The sequence below is a fragment of the Rattus norvegicus genome, chromosome 8 (genome assembly GCF_036323735.1).
Source record: "Rattus norvegicus strain BN/NHsdMcwi chromosome 8, GRCr8, whole genome shotgun sequence".
Lineage (NCBI taxonomy): Eukaryota > Metazoa > Chordata > Mammalia > Rodentia > Muridae > Rattus > Rattus norvegicus.
Genome location: NC_086026.1, coordinates 41,666,311 through 41,685,933, shown reverse-complemented (window position 1 = coordinate 41,685,933; position 19,623 = coordinate 41,666,311). Strand labels below are relative to the sequence as shown.

At 48.6% G+C, this 19,623-nt stretch overlaps 1 protein-coding gene across 11 annotated transcripts in view; it reads left to right on the top strand.

Annotated features, from left to right (window-relative positions):
• The window catches only part of St3gal4 (ST3 beta-galactoside alpha-2,3-sialyltransferase 4), a 49,649-nt gene extending 37,225 nt beyond the window's left edge, over positions 1-12,424 (top strand). For 5 of the 11 annotated variants that reach the window (NM_203337.3, NM_001393863.1, XM_039081719.2 and 2 more), the window contains 10 exons: positions 3,252-3,327; positions 3,606-3,690; positions 4,108-4,188; positions 4,365-4,462; positions 4,776-4,836; positions 5,505-5,600; positions 5,705-5,894; positions 6,612-6,755; positions 11,069-11,212; positions 11,508-12,424. In NM_203337.3, coding sequence (NP_976082.1) covers positions 3,312-3,327; positions 3,606-3,690; positions 4,108-4,188; positions 4,365-4,462; positions 4,776-4,836; positions 5,505-5,600; positions 5,705-5,894; positions 6,612-6,755; positions 11,069-11,212; positions 11,508-11,594 — 1,002 coding nt within the window. In that variant the 5' untranslated portion in view covers positions 3,252-3,311 and the 3' untranslated portion in view covers positions 11,595-12,424. The remainder of the gene's footprint in view (positions 1-3,251; positions 3,328-3,605; positions 3,691-4,107; positions 4,189-4,364; positions 4,463-4,775; positions 4,837-5,504; positions 5,601-5,704; positions 5,895-6,611; positions 6,756-11,068; positions 11,213-11,507) is intronic. The other 6 variants (NM_001393865.1, XM_063265736.1, NM_001393866.1 and 3 more) reach the window with 3 other exon arrangements.
• The last annotated feature ends 7,199 nt before the right edge of the window (positions 12,425-19,623 follow it).

The following is a 19,623-nucleotide window of genomic DNA, read 5'->3' as shown; positions in this document are numbered from 1 at the left end:
CTAGCACGGCCCAAGGGAGCTGATAAGATCATAGATTCTCAGGCAGGCCTAACCGATACCCACTGGAATCAAAATGTGCTCTTCCAAGGTTAAGTAGGCAGCTTTGAAGGCTAGCTATCTAATCAGATGGTTTCCCACTATTGACGTACATTAGAATCACACTCCATGTATACACAAATTCTGGGGCTGGGCTAAAGTAATGAGCCGGGGATTTCCTCCTGTGGACCAGAACAAACCAGTAAGAGTTTTAAGTGGTTTTATTTTTACATTTATTTATTTTAGATATTGGTGTGTGTGTGTGTGTGTGTGTGTGTGTGTGTGTGTGTGTGTGTGTGTGTGTGTATGTACTTGTTTGTATATGGAGCTCAGGGGACAACTTGAGGGAACAGGTTATCAAGCGTGGCCACAAGCACTCTTACCTGCCGAGACATATTGTTGCCTCTACAACAGGCCATTCCCCTGTTCAGCTGTCATTCAGAACCTCTTCCATGAACGCTACTTCTCAAGCTTACTTGTAGGATCAAGTTTAAATCTACATTCTGATTTTGTAGATATGCAGGAGGCCTAGGATTCCGCTTTGCTAATAAAGACTCCCTGGAGTGCCCATGTTTCTGAACTGACTAGTGCATTTGAGCAGCAGTGATCTATCTGTTGACCTGCTTCCTGTATGGACTGCTGAAGAAAATGAGAGTGAGAGAAGGGCATATGACATTCCACGGTCACCTAACATGCCACTCATTTTAAAGCATTTATGTTTTGGAGGGGAGCAGAGTTGGGGTTTATTAAAGACATTTTAATATATTTTGAGCATGAAGACTAAGAGAGAAGTGCTTAGAAAGAAAGGCATAACCCAGAGCATTGATGTGAGTTTCTCAAAGAAGATGCATATACTCAGTGCTTTTATTTTTCTTGTCTCAAGTTTATTTGTAAAAACAGCATAGGACACTGGTCATCTGCAAATAGTGTGTAGGTAGGTGTGTCACAGCCGTCCGTCTGTCTTCACACTGGCAGGAGCCCTTTCTATGGGGCCTTCACAGGGGCCTGGGCACCCTTGGGAGCCTGGGCTGGAGCTGAAGCCTAGGCCTTAGCTGGAGCTTTGGCCTCTGCCTTGGTTTGAACCTTGGGCTTTGGTTGGCAGAGCATATGATCCTTGGCCATGTAGCTTCAAATCCACTTCCCAAGCTCAGGGTGAGCACTGAAAGCCAGTCGGCTGGGTTTGCGGCTGGAGCCCTTTTGGCATCTTGGGCTTGACAGCCTGAGGCTTCATGAGGGCCTTGATGGCCTCTGCTCGTGTACTCACTGCCTTGGCATTGTTGGCCTGCATCTTCTTCAGGCCTTTCTTGTTGTGCTTCTTGGCAAAGCGCATGTTCTCCCCAGGAACTTGGGGTCGACCCCCTTAAGAGATTCATATCTTTGTGACCGGGGTTTCTTGATGCCATTTCTGTGCCATTTGAGGGACTGGTTGTGTGTGATGTTGTTCTTGGACTTGGCCATGTCTGCACTGTAAGCCGGGGCTCCCGCAGTGCCTGGGACCGGAAGAGCACTCAGTGCTTTTAATTAAATAAGTAACTAATGAATTTTAAAGACACGGTCTCACGGCGTAGCCCATGGGAGACAACCATGCAGGAGAAGGGGCCCATGTGATGGGGAGTGATTTGGTGGTTGCAGTGGGTAGCAAGCGAAGGTATGTTCACTTTTGGGAGAGCAGTCAAGCATTATTAAGGGTGATTCTAACTGGAAATTTAGGATTACAAATCTCACTTTTGGCTGAATGAGTGTGGTGGCAGCTGCCAATTTTCTCAGCATGCAGAAGGAGGAGGAACTCAAGTTTGAGCTACATAGGGAGTTGTAGGTTAGCCTGGACTGTAGAATCAATCTCTGTCTCTTTCTGACAAACACATACACACAAGCACGTGCACACACACACACACACACACACACACACACACACACACACACACACGAAAGCATGCACACACACAGAAGGAAAGAAGGGGAGAGATAAAACAAAAACTAGCCTTTTTTCTTTTTTTTTATGGGGAGGGCTACTCAGTTCTCAGTCCTCTCCAGGGATTTGTGGGTGGCTGTTGGTAACCCTACTGAGGAATGAGGAACTGTTTGGGACTTCCCTGATTCCCTTACACAGAGTTGTTTTTGTTGTTGTTTTGGAGTGTGTGCTTTTTAAATTTGTTTTGTTTTGCTCTTGGTCACAGTTCTTGAACTCATAGTGGCATCTGGGAAATGCCCTCACTTGCACAGGCTTGACTCCATAGTAGGTCTGCATTCAAAATCATAGATTTAAGATTGTGATAGACAACACTTCCTCCAGATGTTGGTCCTGCCTCCAAGAAATAAACTAAGATGCCCATTCGTCCTTAGGCGAACACAAACTAGTGCCTCCTTTTATGGTCTATTGTGAGTGACCTGCACTGTATGTGGCAGTGCAGGTTCAGGACCCACCTAAACTGATGAAGGCCTATGTCTGTGGAATGTGTGTACTCAGTGCCTGGCTCTGTGATTTTTTTTTTCTTTCCTGTTCCTGATCATTTGAGAAACAGAACAGGATGGAGGGGACAAGAAGCTAGCACTTGGCATCTGTATATCTCCTATGCTGTGAAGCCACATAGATCTCCTAGCAGCAGGGTCCTAGAAGAGTAGGTCCATAGAGCAATTTATTGCTTCCTGACCTCTCCAAGTTACCTTGTGTCCTCTGCTCACTGTTGTGCAAAGTATCCCTTGACTCCTTGCCAAGCCATAGCATCAAGGCTCCCTGGCCCCATGCCTTATTGCAGCAGCCTTCCTTCCTGATTTGACCATACATCTTAGAAACAGATCTGAGGACCGTTGGTGTCTGGAAGGACTGGAAAGCAGGCTTCTTGAGGGTCTTCATAGTACGAATCAAGCTCTGGCTTTGTTAACTTTTGTGTCAGAAATGGTGGGACACACCCACTTGCCCCTAGACTGATTCTTTCTGCGTCTGAGTGCCGGAAAATTACATTAGAGACCGGTGTCAGTAAGTCAGGCGTGGGAAGTGAAAGAGGATTGGAACCTCAGTTCCCCTTCCTGTAGCAGGGCTCCACCTAGATTCCCTCATTCTGCCCTCTGAGAACTTAGGAGGAAGATCACCTGGGGCTGGCTGCCTTACGGAGTAGCTTTGTGCTTCCTGGAGGAGGAAAAGGGCAGGCAGAGGGTGTATCTAGCTAGGTGTGCAGGCAGAGCCTAGACTGACACCTGGGACTCCTGCCTCCTAGGTGGCCCGAGGCAGCCGGGATGACACTTCTCCCCAGGAACCCTTCTATCTGCTGAGAAACATGACCAGCAAATCTCGTGAGTGTTGTCCAGGGGGGCCCCCCATGCTGGAGGAGGATCCATCAGTCATCCTCAGCAGCAACCTGAGACCTCCACAGGGGTGGTAGAGGGTCACACTTGGAGCCAAGGACAGCAGAAATACTTGGGTTCTAGCCCCTAGCTAGGTACAGGACAGGGCTAGGGACTGGGTCTGGTGTGCTGGGGGTGGAGGGGCCCAGGATTGGCAGAAGAGAAGGCAGCCTGGGACTGTCCCTGCTTGTCTTTGCCGTCAGCTCCTTTGTGCGTGTTTTTTGCAGACTGGAAGCTCCTGGCCTTGGCTCTGGTCCTTGTTGTTGTCATGGTGTGGTATTCCATCTCCCGAGAAGACAGGTACATTGAGTTGTGAGTATGCTTTCTGTGTTCTTCTGTTGCTTCTTGACAGAGGTGGACTGATAGAAAAGCAGGGACCTACCTAGCCAGGCAGGAAGCTTTTGAGACCCTTGGCCTGGCATCTCCTTTTTAGCTAGCTGCTAGCTCAGAGAGTCTCTCCATTAGGGTTTGGGCGATGGAGGATGGGTAGGGTGGGGATCCAGGTGGCTTCTATGATCTCCCAGAGAGGAAATGTTGGGACAGAAAGATCTGGACCCTCAATGATTTGTGTTCAAAGTGGAACTTGGGTCGAGGAGGTACTAAGTCTCTAAGTCCTTTCCCAGAACTGTGGGACCTCTGTATCATCACCTGGGAGGTGGATCCTGCCTGGAATGCTCGCATCAGGACCTGAGTCTGATTGGGCCTTCTGATTCTTCTTTCTCTCTCCAGCTTTTATTTTCCCGTCTCCGAGAAGAAAGAGCCATGCTTCCAGGGTGAGGCAGAGAGGCAGGCCTCTAAAATTTTCGGCAAGTAAGTACCTGATGATGGGACAGGGCACGGGGTGCTCAGGACTGAGGGGTATTGCCTCATCACTAATGGGCTGGAGGGTAGACAAAGGTGAAAGAAGGACAAAGACCAGGTAATATAGTCAGAAGCCTGACCCTGTTCAGTCAGATTAATCTCTTTCTCACCTCTACCCTGTGTAGCCATTCTAGGGAACAGCCCATCTTTCTGCAGCTTAAGGATTATTTCTGGGTAAAGACACCATCCGCCTATGAGTTGCCCTTTGGGACTAAAGGAAGTGGTAAGTTATTTCTCAGTTCAATGGAAAAGCAGCGTAGGGCCTCTGAACTGCTGCTGTATAGGACTAAAGGACTTGGTAAATGCATGCTTAATGGGTTGTTCTACCCAAGCAAGTGTGAAGTTCATGCCCTGACCTTGTGGGCCACATTCTTGGATGTTGCTGTCCACCAGCATCACGCCTGAGTTCTTTGGCCCAGGCCTGGGTACCTATCTGTGTCAAAGAGAAAATCTCAGGAGCAGGATGGGAGCAGCTTTTGAACACCGATGCCCATCGTATTCACTGACTCCGTTCCTTCTGTCCGTTCTTTTTGTAGAAGATCTTCTTCTCCGGGTGTTGGCCATCACCAGCTACTCTATACCCGAGAGCATACAGAGGTAAGGAGGTCCTCTTCTTGCTGTCGTCTGGCACCTTTCCCACTCCCTGCTCCGGTCTGAAATCATCTTGGTCGAGTGCCTTGTTCAGCCAGCCTTCAGTCATTGGTTCACGGTGGCCAGTTTGACCTGCCCCAGCCCTCCCATCTCCGGGAGCTATAGGTACTCTAAAATCACCACAACTTAGCCTGAGCATCTAGATGCCAGAGTACGCAGCTTCTGCTGAAGGTATTGCCATGGCAACAGACAGACCTGGGCAACAGGCAAGGGAGCTGTATCCTGGGGTTTCTCCTCCCTCTTCTTCCTGTTCGTTCATTTGTTTGTTTGTTTGTGTTGTGCCTCTTGAGACAGGATTTCTTCCTGTAGCCCAGGCTGGATTTGGCACTTCTTCAGTGCTGAGCTTGCATGGAACCATGCACAGTTCTTGTGGCAGCCCTCTCATTATCTCTTTGCTATGCTTGACTTGCTTGTATTTCACTCTTGAGGTACAGGACTTGAAGGCTAGTAGAACCGTTAGTGGGGCCATTTAGCGTGCCTTATCCACGCAGATCAGGAACTGAGGAGAACCTAGGAGTAATCTGAGATGGCTCCCCTCAGGCAGATCAGAATCGGTGAGAGTTCAACAGAACAGGGGCTACTTCCGGGCTTGAACACTCCTCTTCCCTTGGCAGCCTCGAGTGTCGTCGGTGTGTTGTGGTGGGGAATGGGCACCGGTTAAAGAACAGCTCACTGGGAGGTGTTATCAACAAGTACGATGTGGTCATCAGGTGTGTGGTCATCCCTCCCGCTTCTGTTTTGGTCCTGGATGTCCCACACGGGTCTGCCAAAAAGCCTGCTATCTCTAGTAATGAGTATTCTTTTCCTGACCCAGATTAAACAATGCTCCTGTAGCCGGTTATGAGGGAGACGTGGGCTCCAAGACCACCATACGTCTCTTCTATCCTGAGTCGGCCCACTTCGACCCTAAGATAGAAAACAACCCAGACACGCTCTTGGTCCTGGTAGCTTTCAAGGCGATGGACTTCCACTGGATTGAGACCATCTTGAGCGATAAGAAGCGGGTAAATTGGGTCAGGTGGGACAAAGAGATTTGGTGATGGGGACGCTATCCTAGTCAGGGCTTATATGTCCCTTAGACTGCCTTGTGTTGCTCCTAAGGGGTTGGTGAAAGGGACATGGGAGACCAGGCTTTCCACAGCTAGAGCCTTAGGCTCCCCACCAAGGGCATTGTTTTGTAGGGCTGCTCATAAAATGCCCAGCTCAAGAGCCTGCAGGAGCTGGGGTGGCAGCCAGAGGCCCTCTGGGCTGGAGGGTTGCCTGGAATAGGAACACTGTCCGAATGTATAAGAAACCTGGGAACAGCGAAGCTGCCCCACTGTTACCTTGGAACAGGCAGTATTTTTGTGCTTTTCCTCATGGTCCCACAAAGAGGCTACTCTTCGCTGGATCGTCTGGTCAAAGGCTGAACTAATGCCTGATCTGGCAGGGTTTTTTTTTTCTTTGCCCAGTGTGGAGACGGTCTAAGGCTCAAGTCCCTTCTTGCTAGCATCTTTCTGAGGGAGGTAGTGGTCAGACCCGACCCCTTCATGTTTTACCTGTCACCTTTCCTTCCTGCTAACCCCCCCACCCCACCCTCTCCTTTGGTCTCTTGGGTCTGGGACAAGTCTTCCCTCACTTGACTGGGATCCGTCCTCTATCTGAAGACCACCGATCGGAGTAGAGTTGAGATACAGATCTCCATCTCCTTTTGTGTCTCCCTTCTAAACCCACTCTCACAGGTGCGAAAAGGTTTCTGGAAGCAGCCTCCCCTCATCTGGGATGTCAACCCCAAACAGATCCGGATTCTAAACCCCTTCTTTATGGAGATTGCCGCGGACAAGCTCCTGAGCCTGCCCATACAACAGCCTCGAAAGATCAAGCAGGTGCTGACAGTCTGGTGACAACAAGACCAAGCCAGGGGGAGGGCGGGGTCGCTGGTGGAAATCGAGGGAGGAGGAGCTCATGGGAGGGGAGAGTGATAGTGGGTGCAGCTTGCACTTGACCTTTAAAGAGAGGTTCTGTAGCACACTGCCTTGATGGACAGTGTGGTCATCCAAAAAGGTGGAGTGGGTGAAAGGTCTAGCTTGGACTTAGGCACTGGACCTTAAGATGCTTTTGGCAGGTTCTGGTCAGGATCTGTAAATTGGGAGCTGCCGGCACACTCACTGGCCCTCACCTGTGGGAACAGCTCGAGTCAATGCAGTTACTGTTAGACTTTTAGCCTGCGGTATTGGGACAGACTGATCTGGTGGAGTGAGCAGAGACTAAGCTTCGACAGCCTGTCTTGCATGTCTTTAGCATGGTGAACCAGTTTCAGGAGCCATAATGGTCTTGTGAGTTAACAGCTTTGATTTTAGCACCCTGTGTCCTGCTAGTCTTCAGCTGGTAGGGTTTACCACACATTATAGCTTTGCAAATGCTATCTCCATGTGTCTTAGGGGCATATGTGCTCGTGGGGGCATATGAGACTGCAGAAGGAGGTCACCAGCAGGCATTGGCAGGACTCTTGGCTATGCCACTTTGTACGGTTATCAGGCAGGTCTATGGCTTAGGAAATTTCAGTTGCTTATCTGAATGGTGGGGGTAATAACTGACCTCTTAAGGCAATGGTAGGACTTAAGAAGACAATGATATAAAATGTCAATCATAGAGGTTGGAACCCAACAGCTGCTCCTTCCGGTATTTGCCCCCTTTGCTGTTTGTTAGTTTTCTTGAGACAGGCTGGTCTCGAACTCATGGTGATCCTCCCAAGTTCTGGGTTTACAAGAATGAGCACTATATCCAGCCAATACTAGCCAGACCTTACATCAGCATGTTTATTCTTGACCACATCATTCAACATCATGCTCTGATGCTTGCCCAGTGGTGAGCCTGAGCTCCCATGCCCTGCAGCAGAATAAGCTGCCAGTCCCACCGTGGGGTGACAGTATCTCACACTAGAGTGGTTAAAGTGTGGGAGAAGCGCAGAGGGGGACACACTTCTGATGAGTCACCTGGGGAAACTCTGCACCTGAAGTGTTACTGTCGTCAGTCCCTGTGGGGATCATGGTGTGTATGAAGCGTGAAGTGGGAGGAAGCAGTCCATTTGGTGTGGACATGTTGACCTGCCAATACCAAGTTGTTCCAGTTCAGATGGCGTTGAGGGCAGGCAGCAAGGGGGATTTCTTTTAAGACAGGGTCTCACTGTGTAGACCAGGCTGGAACTGTGGGGTCTTGTCTCTGTCTCTTGATTGCTGGGGTTACAGGGGTGCACCATCATGCATGCATAAGGGTGTGATAGAGGGAAGTAGGAGAAGGTGAGGCTCTGAATCCAGCTCCTGGCAGTGGGAAGGAAAAAGAAAGGTCAGTATCTGGCCTTGACGTTGTGCGAGTTTTCCATTGCTGCCCAATTACAGTCAGCGTAGTGGCCTCAGATACATCTTAGCTTTGGCTCATGGCCCTGTAGGTTTCTGTAGTGTCAGTGGTTGAGTATAAGTACGGACATGTTTGGGTTTCTGTGGTTGTAGGACTAGGGTTCCGCTCTTCCTGCAGACTGTGGACTGAGTGAAGGGGTGCCCTCAGCTCTCGCAGGCTGCTTGCATTCCGTGCCCTATAGCTCCCTCCAGCTCCAAGCCACTGACAGCTCAAATCTGATTGACTTCATCTCTGAGCTCAGCGTCCAGATTTAGATGGTCAGGTAATTAGGTCAGTAGTTTCCCCTCGTAAAAACCGTGTGAAATAATGAACTAGTATTTAAGCATCCTATTTGCATATTTCCCCGCATCTGTGAGAGAAGGCAATTATAAAAGAGAAGTGGAAGTTCTGTTCCAGTCGGGGTTACTACTGCTGTGATGAAACACCATGACCAAAAGCAAGTTGGGGGAGAAGTGGGTTTATTTTGCTTACACTTCCATATCACAGTTTATTACTGAAGGAAGTCAGGGCAGGAAGCTGGAGGCAGGAGCTGGAGGAGTGCTGCTTACTGGCTCAGTCCTTATGGTTTGCTCAGCTTGCTTTTGTACAGAACCCGGCACCAGCAGCCCAGGAATGGCACCACCTACAGTGGGCTGGGCCCTCTTCCTTCAATCAGTAGTTAAGAAACTCCCCTACAAGCTTGCCTGTAGTAGCGTCTTATGGGGCAGTTTCTCAATTGATGTTCCTTCCTCTAAGTTGACTCTAGCTTGTGTCAGGTTGATGTAAAACACTGACCATCGTGAGTTCCTGTACAATTCCGTGTCCTATGCTTGAAGGTAGGATTGGGAGGTTTACGAGTAGTTCTAGGTTTCGTTGGTTTCCTGCTTGGATGACTAAGGAGTTGTGCTCTACTTATTAAAAACAGAGAATGCCAGGAGGAGGGAGGAGGGGAAGAGGAGGGGGAGGGGGAGGGGAGGGGAAGGGGAGGGGAAGGGGAGGGGAGGGAGTGAGTGTGATGAGGACTGTAAGGAGCAGAGCTGGTGAGGAGTCGTTGGCCATGTGATTCTCCAGGACTCCAGACTGGGTGCGAGAGCACAGGGTGGTTGACATGGCAGGGGTGAAGGTGCAGTAGGAGACGCCTGAAACCCCAGTACTTGAGAGGCAGAGGTAGGGTTTCAGTGTCAGCCTCAGCTAAATAGTAAGTTCAAAGCCAGCTAGAGCTGCTTGAGATCGTTTCTTAAGGACAAAAGGCAGCAGCTGTGAAAAAGGAGGCCTACCAAGAAACAGTGCAGACAGAGAAAGAGACAATCGAAAGGGATGCTAGGAGAAAAACCAGCCTTTAAGAGGCCTTATGGCCTCTAAGAAGTGACTCTCTCAGCGTGAGTGGGCCGGTGAGATGTTCTATAAAGCTGACTATTGGGGTGAAGCAGGGCAAGCTTCCTGAAGTTTGAATAGCAAGTTGACCATGGCCATGGATAAATTGGGGTGGAAGGAATGAGAAGCAGCCCATAAGGTGGACAGGCAAGGTATCGTTGAGCCTGGTTTACAGAAGGGGTGTGTCACCCCATGGTAGATCACATAGCTGTGGGTGTTGAACCACCACATCCGAGGAGGAGGAGCCTGCTTCCCTTCTTTGAACAAGTTATTTATATTTGCAACGTATATAGTTGTCTCATTTATAAAATGAGGTTACTAACAGTATCTGTCATATGTGTTTGGAGGGAACTGAATGGGATGCTGTGATATACTATGTAAATACTCAGTGCAGCGCAGCCGTACGCAGCACACACATAGTTTCGAGCGACAGATAGTATTATGGTGACAGTCACTATTGTCATCCCGGATCCTCCTGGAGACCCAGATCTTCCCCAGATGTGGGAGTTAGATTATCTAGTACTCAGTTGCGTCAGCCAGACTTTCTTCCCTGATGTCCCCTACTTACAAATGGAAGAATGGATTTTGCTCATGGTCTCAAGTTGTTTTAATCTGTCAGCAGGGAGGAACATGGTGGGATGTGAGAAGCAGGGCAGAATCCCTACTGATCCCTTATCTATAGGATGGTGCTACCCACCTTTAGGGTGGGCCTTCCCTCTTCAGTTAATCCCTTCTATTCTTCACAGATAGTTCCCCAGAAGTGTACTATAGTGGTTTCCTAGGTGCGTCTCGATCTAACAAAGTTGACAAGATAAACACGAGAACCACTGGGTACATAACAATTTAAACCTAAAACTTAGCAGCTGGAGAGGTAGCTCAGGACTCCAGCACTTGCTGCTTCTGCAGAGGACCTGGGCTTAGTTCTCTGCACCCACTTTGGTCCACCAGCACCTGTAATTCTAGTTCCAGACTGCTCCAAGCCGCCTTCTGGCCCTCAGAGGCTCCTGCAAGCACATGGCATACGTAACTCAAGCAGGCACATGCACACGAAAATAATACATCGTTAAAACGCAATTAAACATCGTTTAATTAGTTAATTAATCAATACATTGTCAAATCTCTACATTTAAAACTTAATGATCAGGACAAAGGGTGCGGACCAGTGGTGAAACAGTTGCCTAGAGTGCATGAGGCCCAGGTTCTATCTCCAGCACCACAGAGAGTTCATAGTTTTCTTGAGTAATAAGTTCACCTTCTCATCAGCCTGAGCTCCATTCTGGTAGGTGCTCAGTTGATTAGCTGTTACCCTGTTGGACAGCTGAGGTAAACGAGAACTGGGCAGAGAACTGACCCTGAGTGTTCGTGAGGCAGATGGTGGAGGACGAGGGGATCGTGGCTCTTTAAAATTCCCTCCTACTCTGTCCCTCAGAAGCCAACCACGGGTCTGCTAGCCATCACCTTGGCCCTACACCTCTGCGACTTGGTGCACATCGCCGGCTTCGGCTATCCAGATGCCTACAACAAGAAGCAGACCATCCACTACTATGAACAGATCACACTCAAGTCTATGGCGGTAAGAAACCCTGTTTGGGAGCCCAGTGAGCCAGGTTGGCTAGGATGACACAGCTAGAGGGATGTTGGGTGCCAGGGATGGACAGGGGCCCAGAGCGGTTCTGGATGTAGTCATTCAGTGTCAGAAGTGGTACCTGGGTATCCGGACACCGCAGCTGGCACCCTCTTTCCTTTCTGAGAGCCTGCGTAAGGAAGAAAACTCCCAGGAAGCATGGGACCCAGGAGGTGAAGAGGGAGGGTTTCCTGAAAACAGAGCTACCTGGGGGTCCCTCATTTTTCCTTGGCTGTCTCCACAGGGCTCAGGCCACAATGTCTCCCAAGAGGCTGTAGCCATCAAGCGGATGCTAGAGATGGGAGCTGTCAAGAACCTCACATACTTCTGACTTGGATGAGAGCTGCGTTCCCTACTTTGCTATTTGAGTTGGCCCTGTCCACAGCTTTGGGGTGCCTGGTGCCAGTACAACCCAATTGACCTCACCCTCAATGGAGAGGGTGTTCTGGGACTGGCCAGGTCTCAGGAGAGGCTATGCCCCTGGCTAATTTGGTGGATTTCAAATCCAGACAGGGTGGACATACTGAGGCTACGGGGCAAGGTAGCAGGGAGCCTGTTACTGTGGCATCCCCTCTCTGCCAGCACAAAGAATTTTTGTTTTGTTTTGTTTTGGAATGTTGGTGGTGGCTGGTTGGTTCTTCTGTTTGTTTGTTTAGTTTGTTTGTTTTTGTTTGTTTTGTTTTGTTCTTGAGACAGGGTCTTAACTGTGAAGCCCTGGCTAATCTGGAACTCACTATGTAGACCAGGCTGGTCTTGAACTCACAGAGATCCAACTGCCTCTGCCTCCCACAGGTTGGGGATTAAAGGCGTGTACTACGACGCCTGACCCCAGCACCAAGACATTATTTAACATACTATTTAATTAAGGGGTAGGAAAATGAATGGGCTGGTCCCAGGACATTCACAAAAGGAACACAATACAGTGTTCTGCCCACTTTTTAATAAAATTTACATACGATTGGCCTGTTAAGGCCCAATTCTAGAGCTGGCCTCCCAGAAAGACGGAGGCATCAAGAGTGGGAGGGTGTCCTCCAGAGAGGGGTTGCTACTTCCCAGCGGGCATGGGGGGAGCGTTGACAAAGGGGTTCTACCTAGAAGGGGCCTCACCTTGAAAAGAGGTTGCAAAAGACCATTAAAATATTTTTTTTTCCTAAAACGGAAGCATTTGTGGGGCTCTGTGTCCTTTCAGGTTGGGGAGAACATTGCTGGGGGTGTGTGTTCATACCCAGACCTGAGGTTACAGCGGAATTTTTGAGATGGGTCCTAGGGCGAGCGTTACCATCCTGACAGAGCATACAAGCAGTCAGAGCCCAGATCATCCCTGTCCTCAGACACCCAGCCTGGCATCTTGCATCCCAAGGGACCAAGGAAGGGAGGAGAGGTGAAGGGTGCCAGGTAGAGGTGGCAACACCCCCTCCCATCATCCTTCCTCTCCCTCCCCATTCCTCCAGTTACAGGGATCCTAGGCTGGGAACTGCAAGTTCTAAGGACAGGGTGGCTGCTTTCCTTCTTATATTAAGTGGGACTCAAAAACCGGAGCTGATGGAAGGTCCTGTGAGTGCAGCTGCCAGGCTCGCAATAGGCAGGGCTGCAGGACAGCACTGGAGGAACTTGGCAAGTCACTGGTCCGGGGAATGAGGCTTTTCTGTCCCAGGTCCCTTGAATCTTCACAGTCCTGCAATTTGCTTGGCTCTCTGGCCTTATTCTCCATCTTGTAGGCTCTGCTCTACTGCCAACCGGGCTTCTTGCCACCCCTACAGCTGTTCCTCTACATCTGGAGCCAGGAGGGAGCATTGGAACTGCCTCCAGGGGACTGGACCTCGCAGCTGTGTTCCTGGCTTTCTCAGAAAGAGCTGCAGTCTTGAGGTTCTAAGACAGCCAGACTGGGATGGGATAGGTAGGGAAGGGTGGTGGCTGGGGAGGGACTGCGGAGGGTGACGCCACATCACTGGACCACCACAGGATGACACCGCCAGAACAGTACAGAGAACAGCCAGCTTTGTCCAACAGAAAACTCCCAAGGAACAGCTCAAGTAGAGTTGGGAGTGGTCTGAGGGGATTCCCATAGGTGGTAGGGCTGTACTGTCTGAAGCCCTTCATTTCTCTGCTAACCAGGACAAGCTGTCAAAAGAGGCTTCTTTGTAAGGGTTTGTTGAGTGCCTCTAGACATTTAAACTTAGCTTTCCCGAAAGGGAGTGTCCACTTCTCTATCCAAGACCTTTGAAACAGACTGTCTTGCACATGCGATCCAGCTGCCCTGGACTGAGGCCACTGGCTGATACTGAACATGCCTCAGCTTGAGTCAGAAGCCATGCACATGGGGTCACATGGCCCCTCCCAACTCCACAAGTCCTCGAAGATAGGGAGGTTCATAATCTTGGGTTGACAGCGAGACACCATCACATGCACAGCAAAGTGCGTATCCAGGCACCCACCCAGCCCGTTCTGTGGGGGCCGGGCGGGGGCTGAGGGGTGGGAGAGTGGGCCTAGCTCTTCAGACTGTGTTCAAGCAGAGGTAGTGCCCTGCAAGGCTGGGAGTGGAGCTTTCATGTGGAGTTGTTGGATGGGGTTCTTCAGGGTTCCAAGAAAGAAGCTCTCAGCCCAACTTATGTGAATGGGTCTCCTGCCAGCTTGCCTGGTACTGATTAAACCATGCCCTGAAACGGCCGCTGGAGGACAAAGAAGAAAGGAGAGAGGGACAAAACCGGAAGGTTTACACCAGGTTGGACCTGACGATTCGCTCTCTGCTCCAAGCCCCAATCCTGGTCTTCTTAGAGCCAGAAGGTGCACCCGTTTGTCTCAGTTACCTGGGGCGACTGAAAAATGGAGACTCCTGGGTCTTCGGCTGCTACGTGTGGGGCTCGGGAATCAAACTCTAACACGTATTCAGATCCCCTGCTCTTAAGTCTAGACTCTAGTGTAGGAGGATTTCATGGGCCTCTCTTCTACCCGCCCATCTGGTTTGCCCTAAACCCCATCCTAATCCCCCGTGCCCTTCAGCAGTGTTAAATTAGCCTCACACACAGGATCCACCCTAGGCAGGGGATGGGGGGGAGGGGTGGAGATTACTGCTCTGAGTCTGTCTTAACTCTTGTCAGTGGCTGGGCCAGGCCATTAGACAAGAGTTTCTTGGTTTGCTGGGCTCAGACATTTTAACAGGCCTCCGCCTAAATCAACTATGTCTGCCTGACACTTGGCTCTGGGGTCTATAGGGAGTTGGGGTTGGAGTGGGGAGTGGGGCGATAATGGCTGCTCAGAGCTCTGCTACTCCCCGTGAGGCCAGAGAGAAGAGATGTCTGCCTGGGAGCTCAAGACATCTTCCTAACAGTGTTAGGTTCTACAAAGCAAGCCCTCCTCCTTCCCAGGGTAAACTCCCGAGAAAGGGGAGGCTCGCCCAGCTTGAGACCAGCATCCTGGGCCACACAGAGTATGAGTCTTTCATCTAACACGTGTAAATGCTGGCTTAATTTCAGATATTGGAGGACCTTTTTACAAATTTGTTTTATTTTAAAATCATGTCTCTGTGTGTGTTCTGTGCACATGAGGGCAGAGGCGTCGGATCCCCCTGGAGCTGAAGTTACAGGTGGTTTTGAGCTGCCCCTAGTGGATCCTGGGAACCAAATTCTGGTTGTCTGGCCCGACATGCTCTTAACCGCTGAGCCATCTTTTCAGGCCCTCCCTCCCCTTTGAGGTTTTGATTTACGCTTTCAGAGGATGTAAGTATATATTCAGTTGCTTTCCTCCTGAGACTGTCTAGTCTGCAAAACGTTTCAACTTGGAAACAATACTGTCTGCGAGACAGTTAAGTGTAGTGTGCACAGCGTGCGCGCGCGCACACAGACACACACACACACACACACACACACACAGGCCCCTCCCTGCTGTGTCATTTAGCCGAAGAAACCTCTGTTTCTCCATCTGGAAAATACCGATTACCCATGCCTGTCTCACAATGAAATCTTCAGGGTCTAATGGGAACATGATTGTAAAGACATTGTGTGGACTGTAACGTGAGTTATAAACGACAGGATTGGGGTGCAGCCTTGCACAATGAAAAATGCTGAGTGTGTAGAGCCGGTGAGTTAGATTTGTGGGACCAAATTCTTGTCCTGGTACTGAACTAACCCACTTGGGGAGGACCGTCTGTCTTGAATCAAACCCACGAGCTTAGTGGGCTGTGGCAGTCAAATGACAGAGATGTAGGTTTTGCATAATTCGAGAACCAAGTGCAAACCCCTTGCTACCAGTGGTTTTCAAGTTACAGTCTGACACCTCTAGGGATTCTTGGAAACGTTTGGAAAGTGATGTCACCGTTTTAGCGGTATGTGGTATGTTACAGTAGCTTCCTAAACGGCTGAGAAGCACAACCTCATGGTTGATGTGTGCTCCTCTAAGCCTTCTGATGGTTTTGTAACCTTAATTGTAGCTACAGAAAATGGTTTGGTGGTTCAAAATCACCTTGGCTCTGTACAAGCTGCGGTTCTAGTGCGTGGATAGCCCTCAACTAATGGGGATTCCATTGTGAAATCAAGATGCATCCAATGGGATTTTTAACTTTCCAGCTAATGATGTATGCAACAGTAGTCCCTTGATGCTGAGTAGGGGCAGTGACCCACGGCACTGAGCCATTCATGTGGTTATGGGGGGGAACCCCACCCTGCTCTACTCTGGGATCCACTGTGGCTAGGTGTATTCTTGCATTTTCCCCTGTAAGGGAGGACCTTGCTGTGTATCCTAAGCTAGTTCTGGTACTCACTGTGGAACCCAGGCTGATCTTGAGTTCATGACAATCCTCCTGCCTCTTCACTACAAATTGTGTCATTATACCTAACCTAAATGCATATTTTTATTATACTATTTATCATGAGCAAAGAAGTGAATCAGGATATAACCCCATTATAAATCAAGGAACGTGTGTGTGTGTGTGTGTGTGTGTGTGTGTGTGTGTGTGTACCTACTTATCTACTTTTTTTCTCCTGTTCCATTCTTTGTCAAAAACAAAAATAAAACAAAATCCCTGATCAGCTCCAGAAGAAAGTATAGACGAATGAATACCTTGGTGCTATTAGCACATCAAAGTATATGCTGGCCTTCAGGCTTTCTTAGTATCTATGTCTCTTCTCGGTCCTTATTATTCTACCCCCTACCCTAAACTCCAGATCAATAACTTTGCCTCCTCTAACTTTTCATTTCTATATAATTCTGCCATTTGGGCTATGTACCCTCTTGGTCCTTTCTTCTCTCTGTCTCTCTGTCTCTGTCTCTGTCTCTGTCTCTGCCTCTCTCTCTCTCTCTCTCTCTCTCTCTCTCTCTCTCTCTCTCTCCTCTGTCTTGGTCCTCCACTCTTTGCTGTCTCTTCCTCTCCTCTCTTCTTCTCTCCATCTCCCTGGTCCATACTGCCAGCCATGTTTAGTTCACTAATTTCTCTCCCTTCTCGCTAGCGGTATTGCACACTTATCTACAATAAAACCTTCCTCTCAGCCATACCTTGTAGTGGCCCTGTCCTCATTTTATACAATAAGGATCTTTGGATTTCTGTGCCCGAGAAATAAGCTGACAAGATGTGGTGACGTGTACATTTTTAATGCCAGCACTCCAGAGGCAGAGGTAGATCTCTGAGTTCAAGGCCAGCCTGATCTACATAACAGTTCCAGGGCAAAGCAACAAAGGGAGACCCTGTCTGAAAAACCAAAAAGAAATAAGGTAGATTTGTGCGTGCGTGTGTGTGTGTGTGTGTGTGTGTGTGTGTATGTGCATGAGCACACAGTTGGTAGGGTGCTTGCCTACTACACACAGAGCTCTGGGTTAGATTCGAGATACCACATAAAAAGGATGTGGTCATCCACACCTGCCATCCCAGTACTCAGGAAGTGGTAGCATGAGAATCCAAGGTTCCAGGTTATCCTGGGGTACATAGCTAGATTGAGGTCAAGTCTGGGTTACATGAGATTGTTTTGAAAAGAAAAAGGAAAAATGCAAGGTTGGGAAATGACCTTGAGACTCAGTCAATGGCAAGTTTGGGAGGAGCCCAGATGCTCTGGAAGAAGCCTCAGCTGTTTCACTTTGAGGGACAGCAGGAAGAGCAGCTGAGCTCGTTAGAAGTGTTTGGCAGAGGGGTTAGGGAAACTTGAACTCTGGGAAGCCAGTGTTATTGCTTGTTCATATCAGATTCCTGGGGAGAGCTAACAGAATAAAGTATACAGAGACATACTTCCTCTGTAGGAAGGGTGGGGGAGGATGGAGCTGGGCAGAAAGAAAGAGAAGAGGCCTGGAGACCAAATTACAGTTATTGGACTGGGCTATTCCAGAACCATCCATGATTCCGATCCTTCCTAAAACACCTTAACACTTGTTCCAAAGTGGGTTTTTCTCTGCCTGAGGAGATGAGTCTTAGGAGTAGAAAATGGGATGGAAACCTGTGCTCCTCTTTTCTCTGTGACTTTGTCATATCGGCGTAGCCCCGATAGGAGAGCCAGAGAAATTAAGTTACTTGAAAACCCTGCTGTAAGCTCTCACCTGTACCGCTCTGTCTATATTTTCCTCCTTTCATATTTCTCCAAAGTTCCGTGCCCATTTAGTGTCAAGAATTCAATTTCTTAGTGCCCAGGCAACAAAGCCGTCCCTGGTCCTTAAATTTTCATGCAAAAGAGGTGAAGCTTGTATCTTTAATTTCATCCCCTTGATAGCCTCTTGGCCTAATTGGCTGTGACTCTTGGGAGACAAACTCCCTCCTAAGTTCAACTTCCTAGCTGGACTAATATTTTTCTCTTGCATGTTGGGGATAGATTTCACAAGACTCACATTCTCCCAATGAAGTTATGGCTTCCCGACTCAACTTTCTAATCTTTTTGGCTGTTAATTCTTGATACACATAGCACTAGCACCACCACCATTATAAAAGAATATCCTTCAAATGTCCTCAGTACATTCCAGGATATTGCCAACAGTCATGAGATTACTGAACAGCAGAAAGAGAGGCTTGTGTTTGTCTGGTGTTCCCCAGTCAGGGAGGTTAAGGGAACATCTCGGTCAGGGGTTCATAATGCTCTTTCCCTGTGGGTGGCTTGACTGTCCTGAAGAAGAGCACTGGGAACATGGGGTGCTAGGTATTGCCCCCCATGTTAGATATTGACAGAGGCAGATACATACAACCAGGACCAGCTAGGGGTATAGCTTAGTGGGAGTCACATGCTAAACGTGAAGTTTAATTCCCCATGAAATAAGGAGCGCCTAATGTGTATATAAAATCAAAGATGTGTCCTGTGAATGATGTATGTTCACAAAAGACTATTTATTTAGTTTGTTTCGAAGTTCTGAGGATCTGACCCAGGGCTTTGCACAAGCAAGGTAAGCACCTCGCGCCTGAATTATATACCCTCATCCTTCACAAAAGGCCTTTCAGGAAAAGCTGTGGTAGGATCAAAACTACAGGACTTGAGATGAGAGCTTTCAATGCATATTTAAGACCCAGATCAGACACAAGGGGTGGGGCGCTTAAGGAAGACTCACAATTATGGAGGAAGAGAATTGGTGATCCAACACCAAACACCTCCTCATCCAGGAAGACAATCCTTATCTACAGAAAGAAGGTAACTTGACATTGTTTCGTTTTTCCCCATTTGTGACCTGACTAGAAAGACAGAAACATGGGCACTGGGGAAAAGAAACAGGACTGGAACCCTCTTTATTCGAAGAGAACTGTTTATCAGCGACTTCCAGAGACTGCTTCAGGTCTTAAGGCTAGAACTGGTGATGATGCTGGTGTGTACTTGGAGCTTCTAAAACCAATCCAGATAAAACGCTTTTAAAGCCACGTGGTGATGACACAGGCCTTTTAGTCCCAGCACTCAGGAGGCAGAGGCAAGTGGATCTCAAATTTAAAAAAAAAAAAAAGTGCTTTCAAAAGACCTTTGTATAGAGGAAGGAAATTTGATATTTTTGCAGCCTTGTCATTAGTTTACATCTAAATATTTTTCCCCTACTAGACAAACTTATAGCCCTTTAAATAGTTTATATTTGAATTAAAAATGTTTAAATTTGAATATCCATATAGTTAGTAAGAGTCTGAGAACAGAGGTATGACCAGTGGGAGAATACTTTCCTAGCATACTTGAGGCTTGGGGCTTGATCTATAAAATACAAAGGAAAAAAACAAACAAACAAAGCAAAACCAAAATGTCTTATGGGGCAAGTTTGTAGAGCGGACTCTAAGGGCAGCATGTCTCTTCCTCTTCTTCCCCCCTTGACGGACACACCACAAACCACACATTCCTGGGAAGTTCTAATCAATCTGGTGGATGTGAACCCTTCAGTCTCACTTCCTGCTTCATAATAGCAAATACCATACCCAACCTATTTTC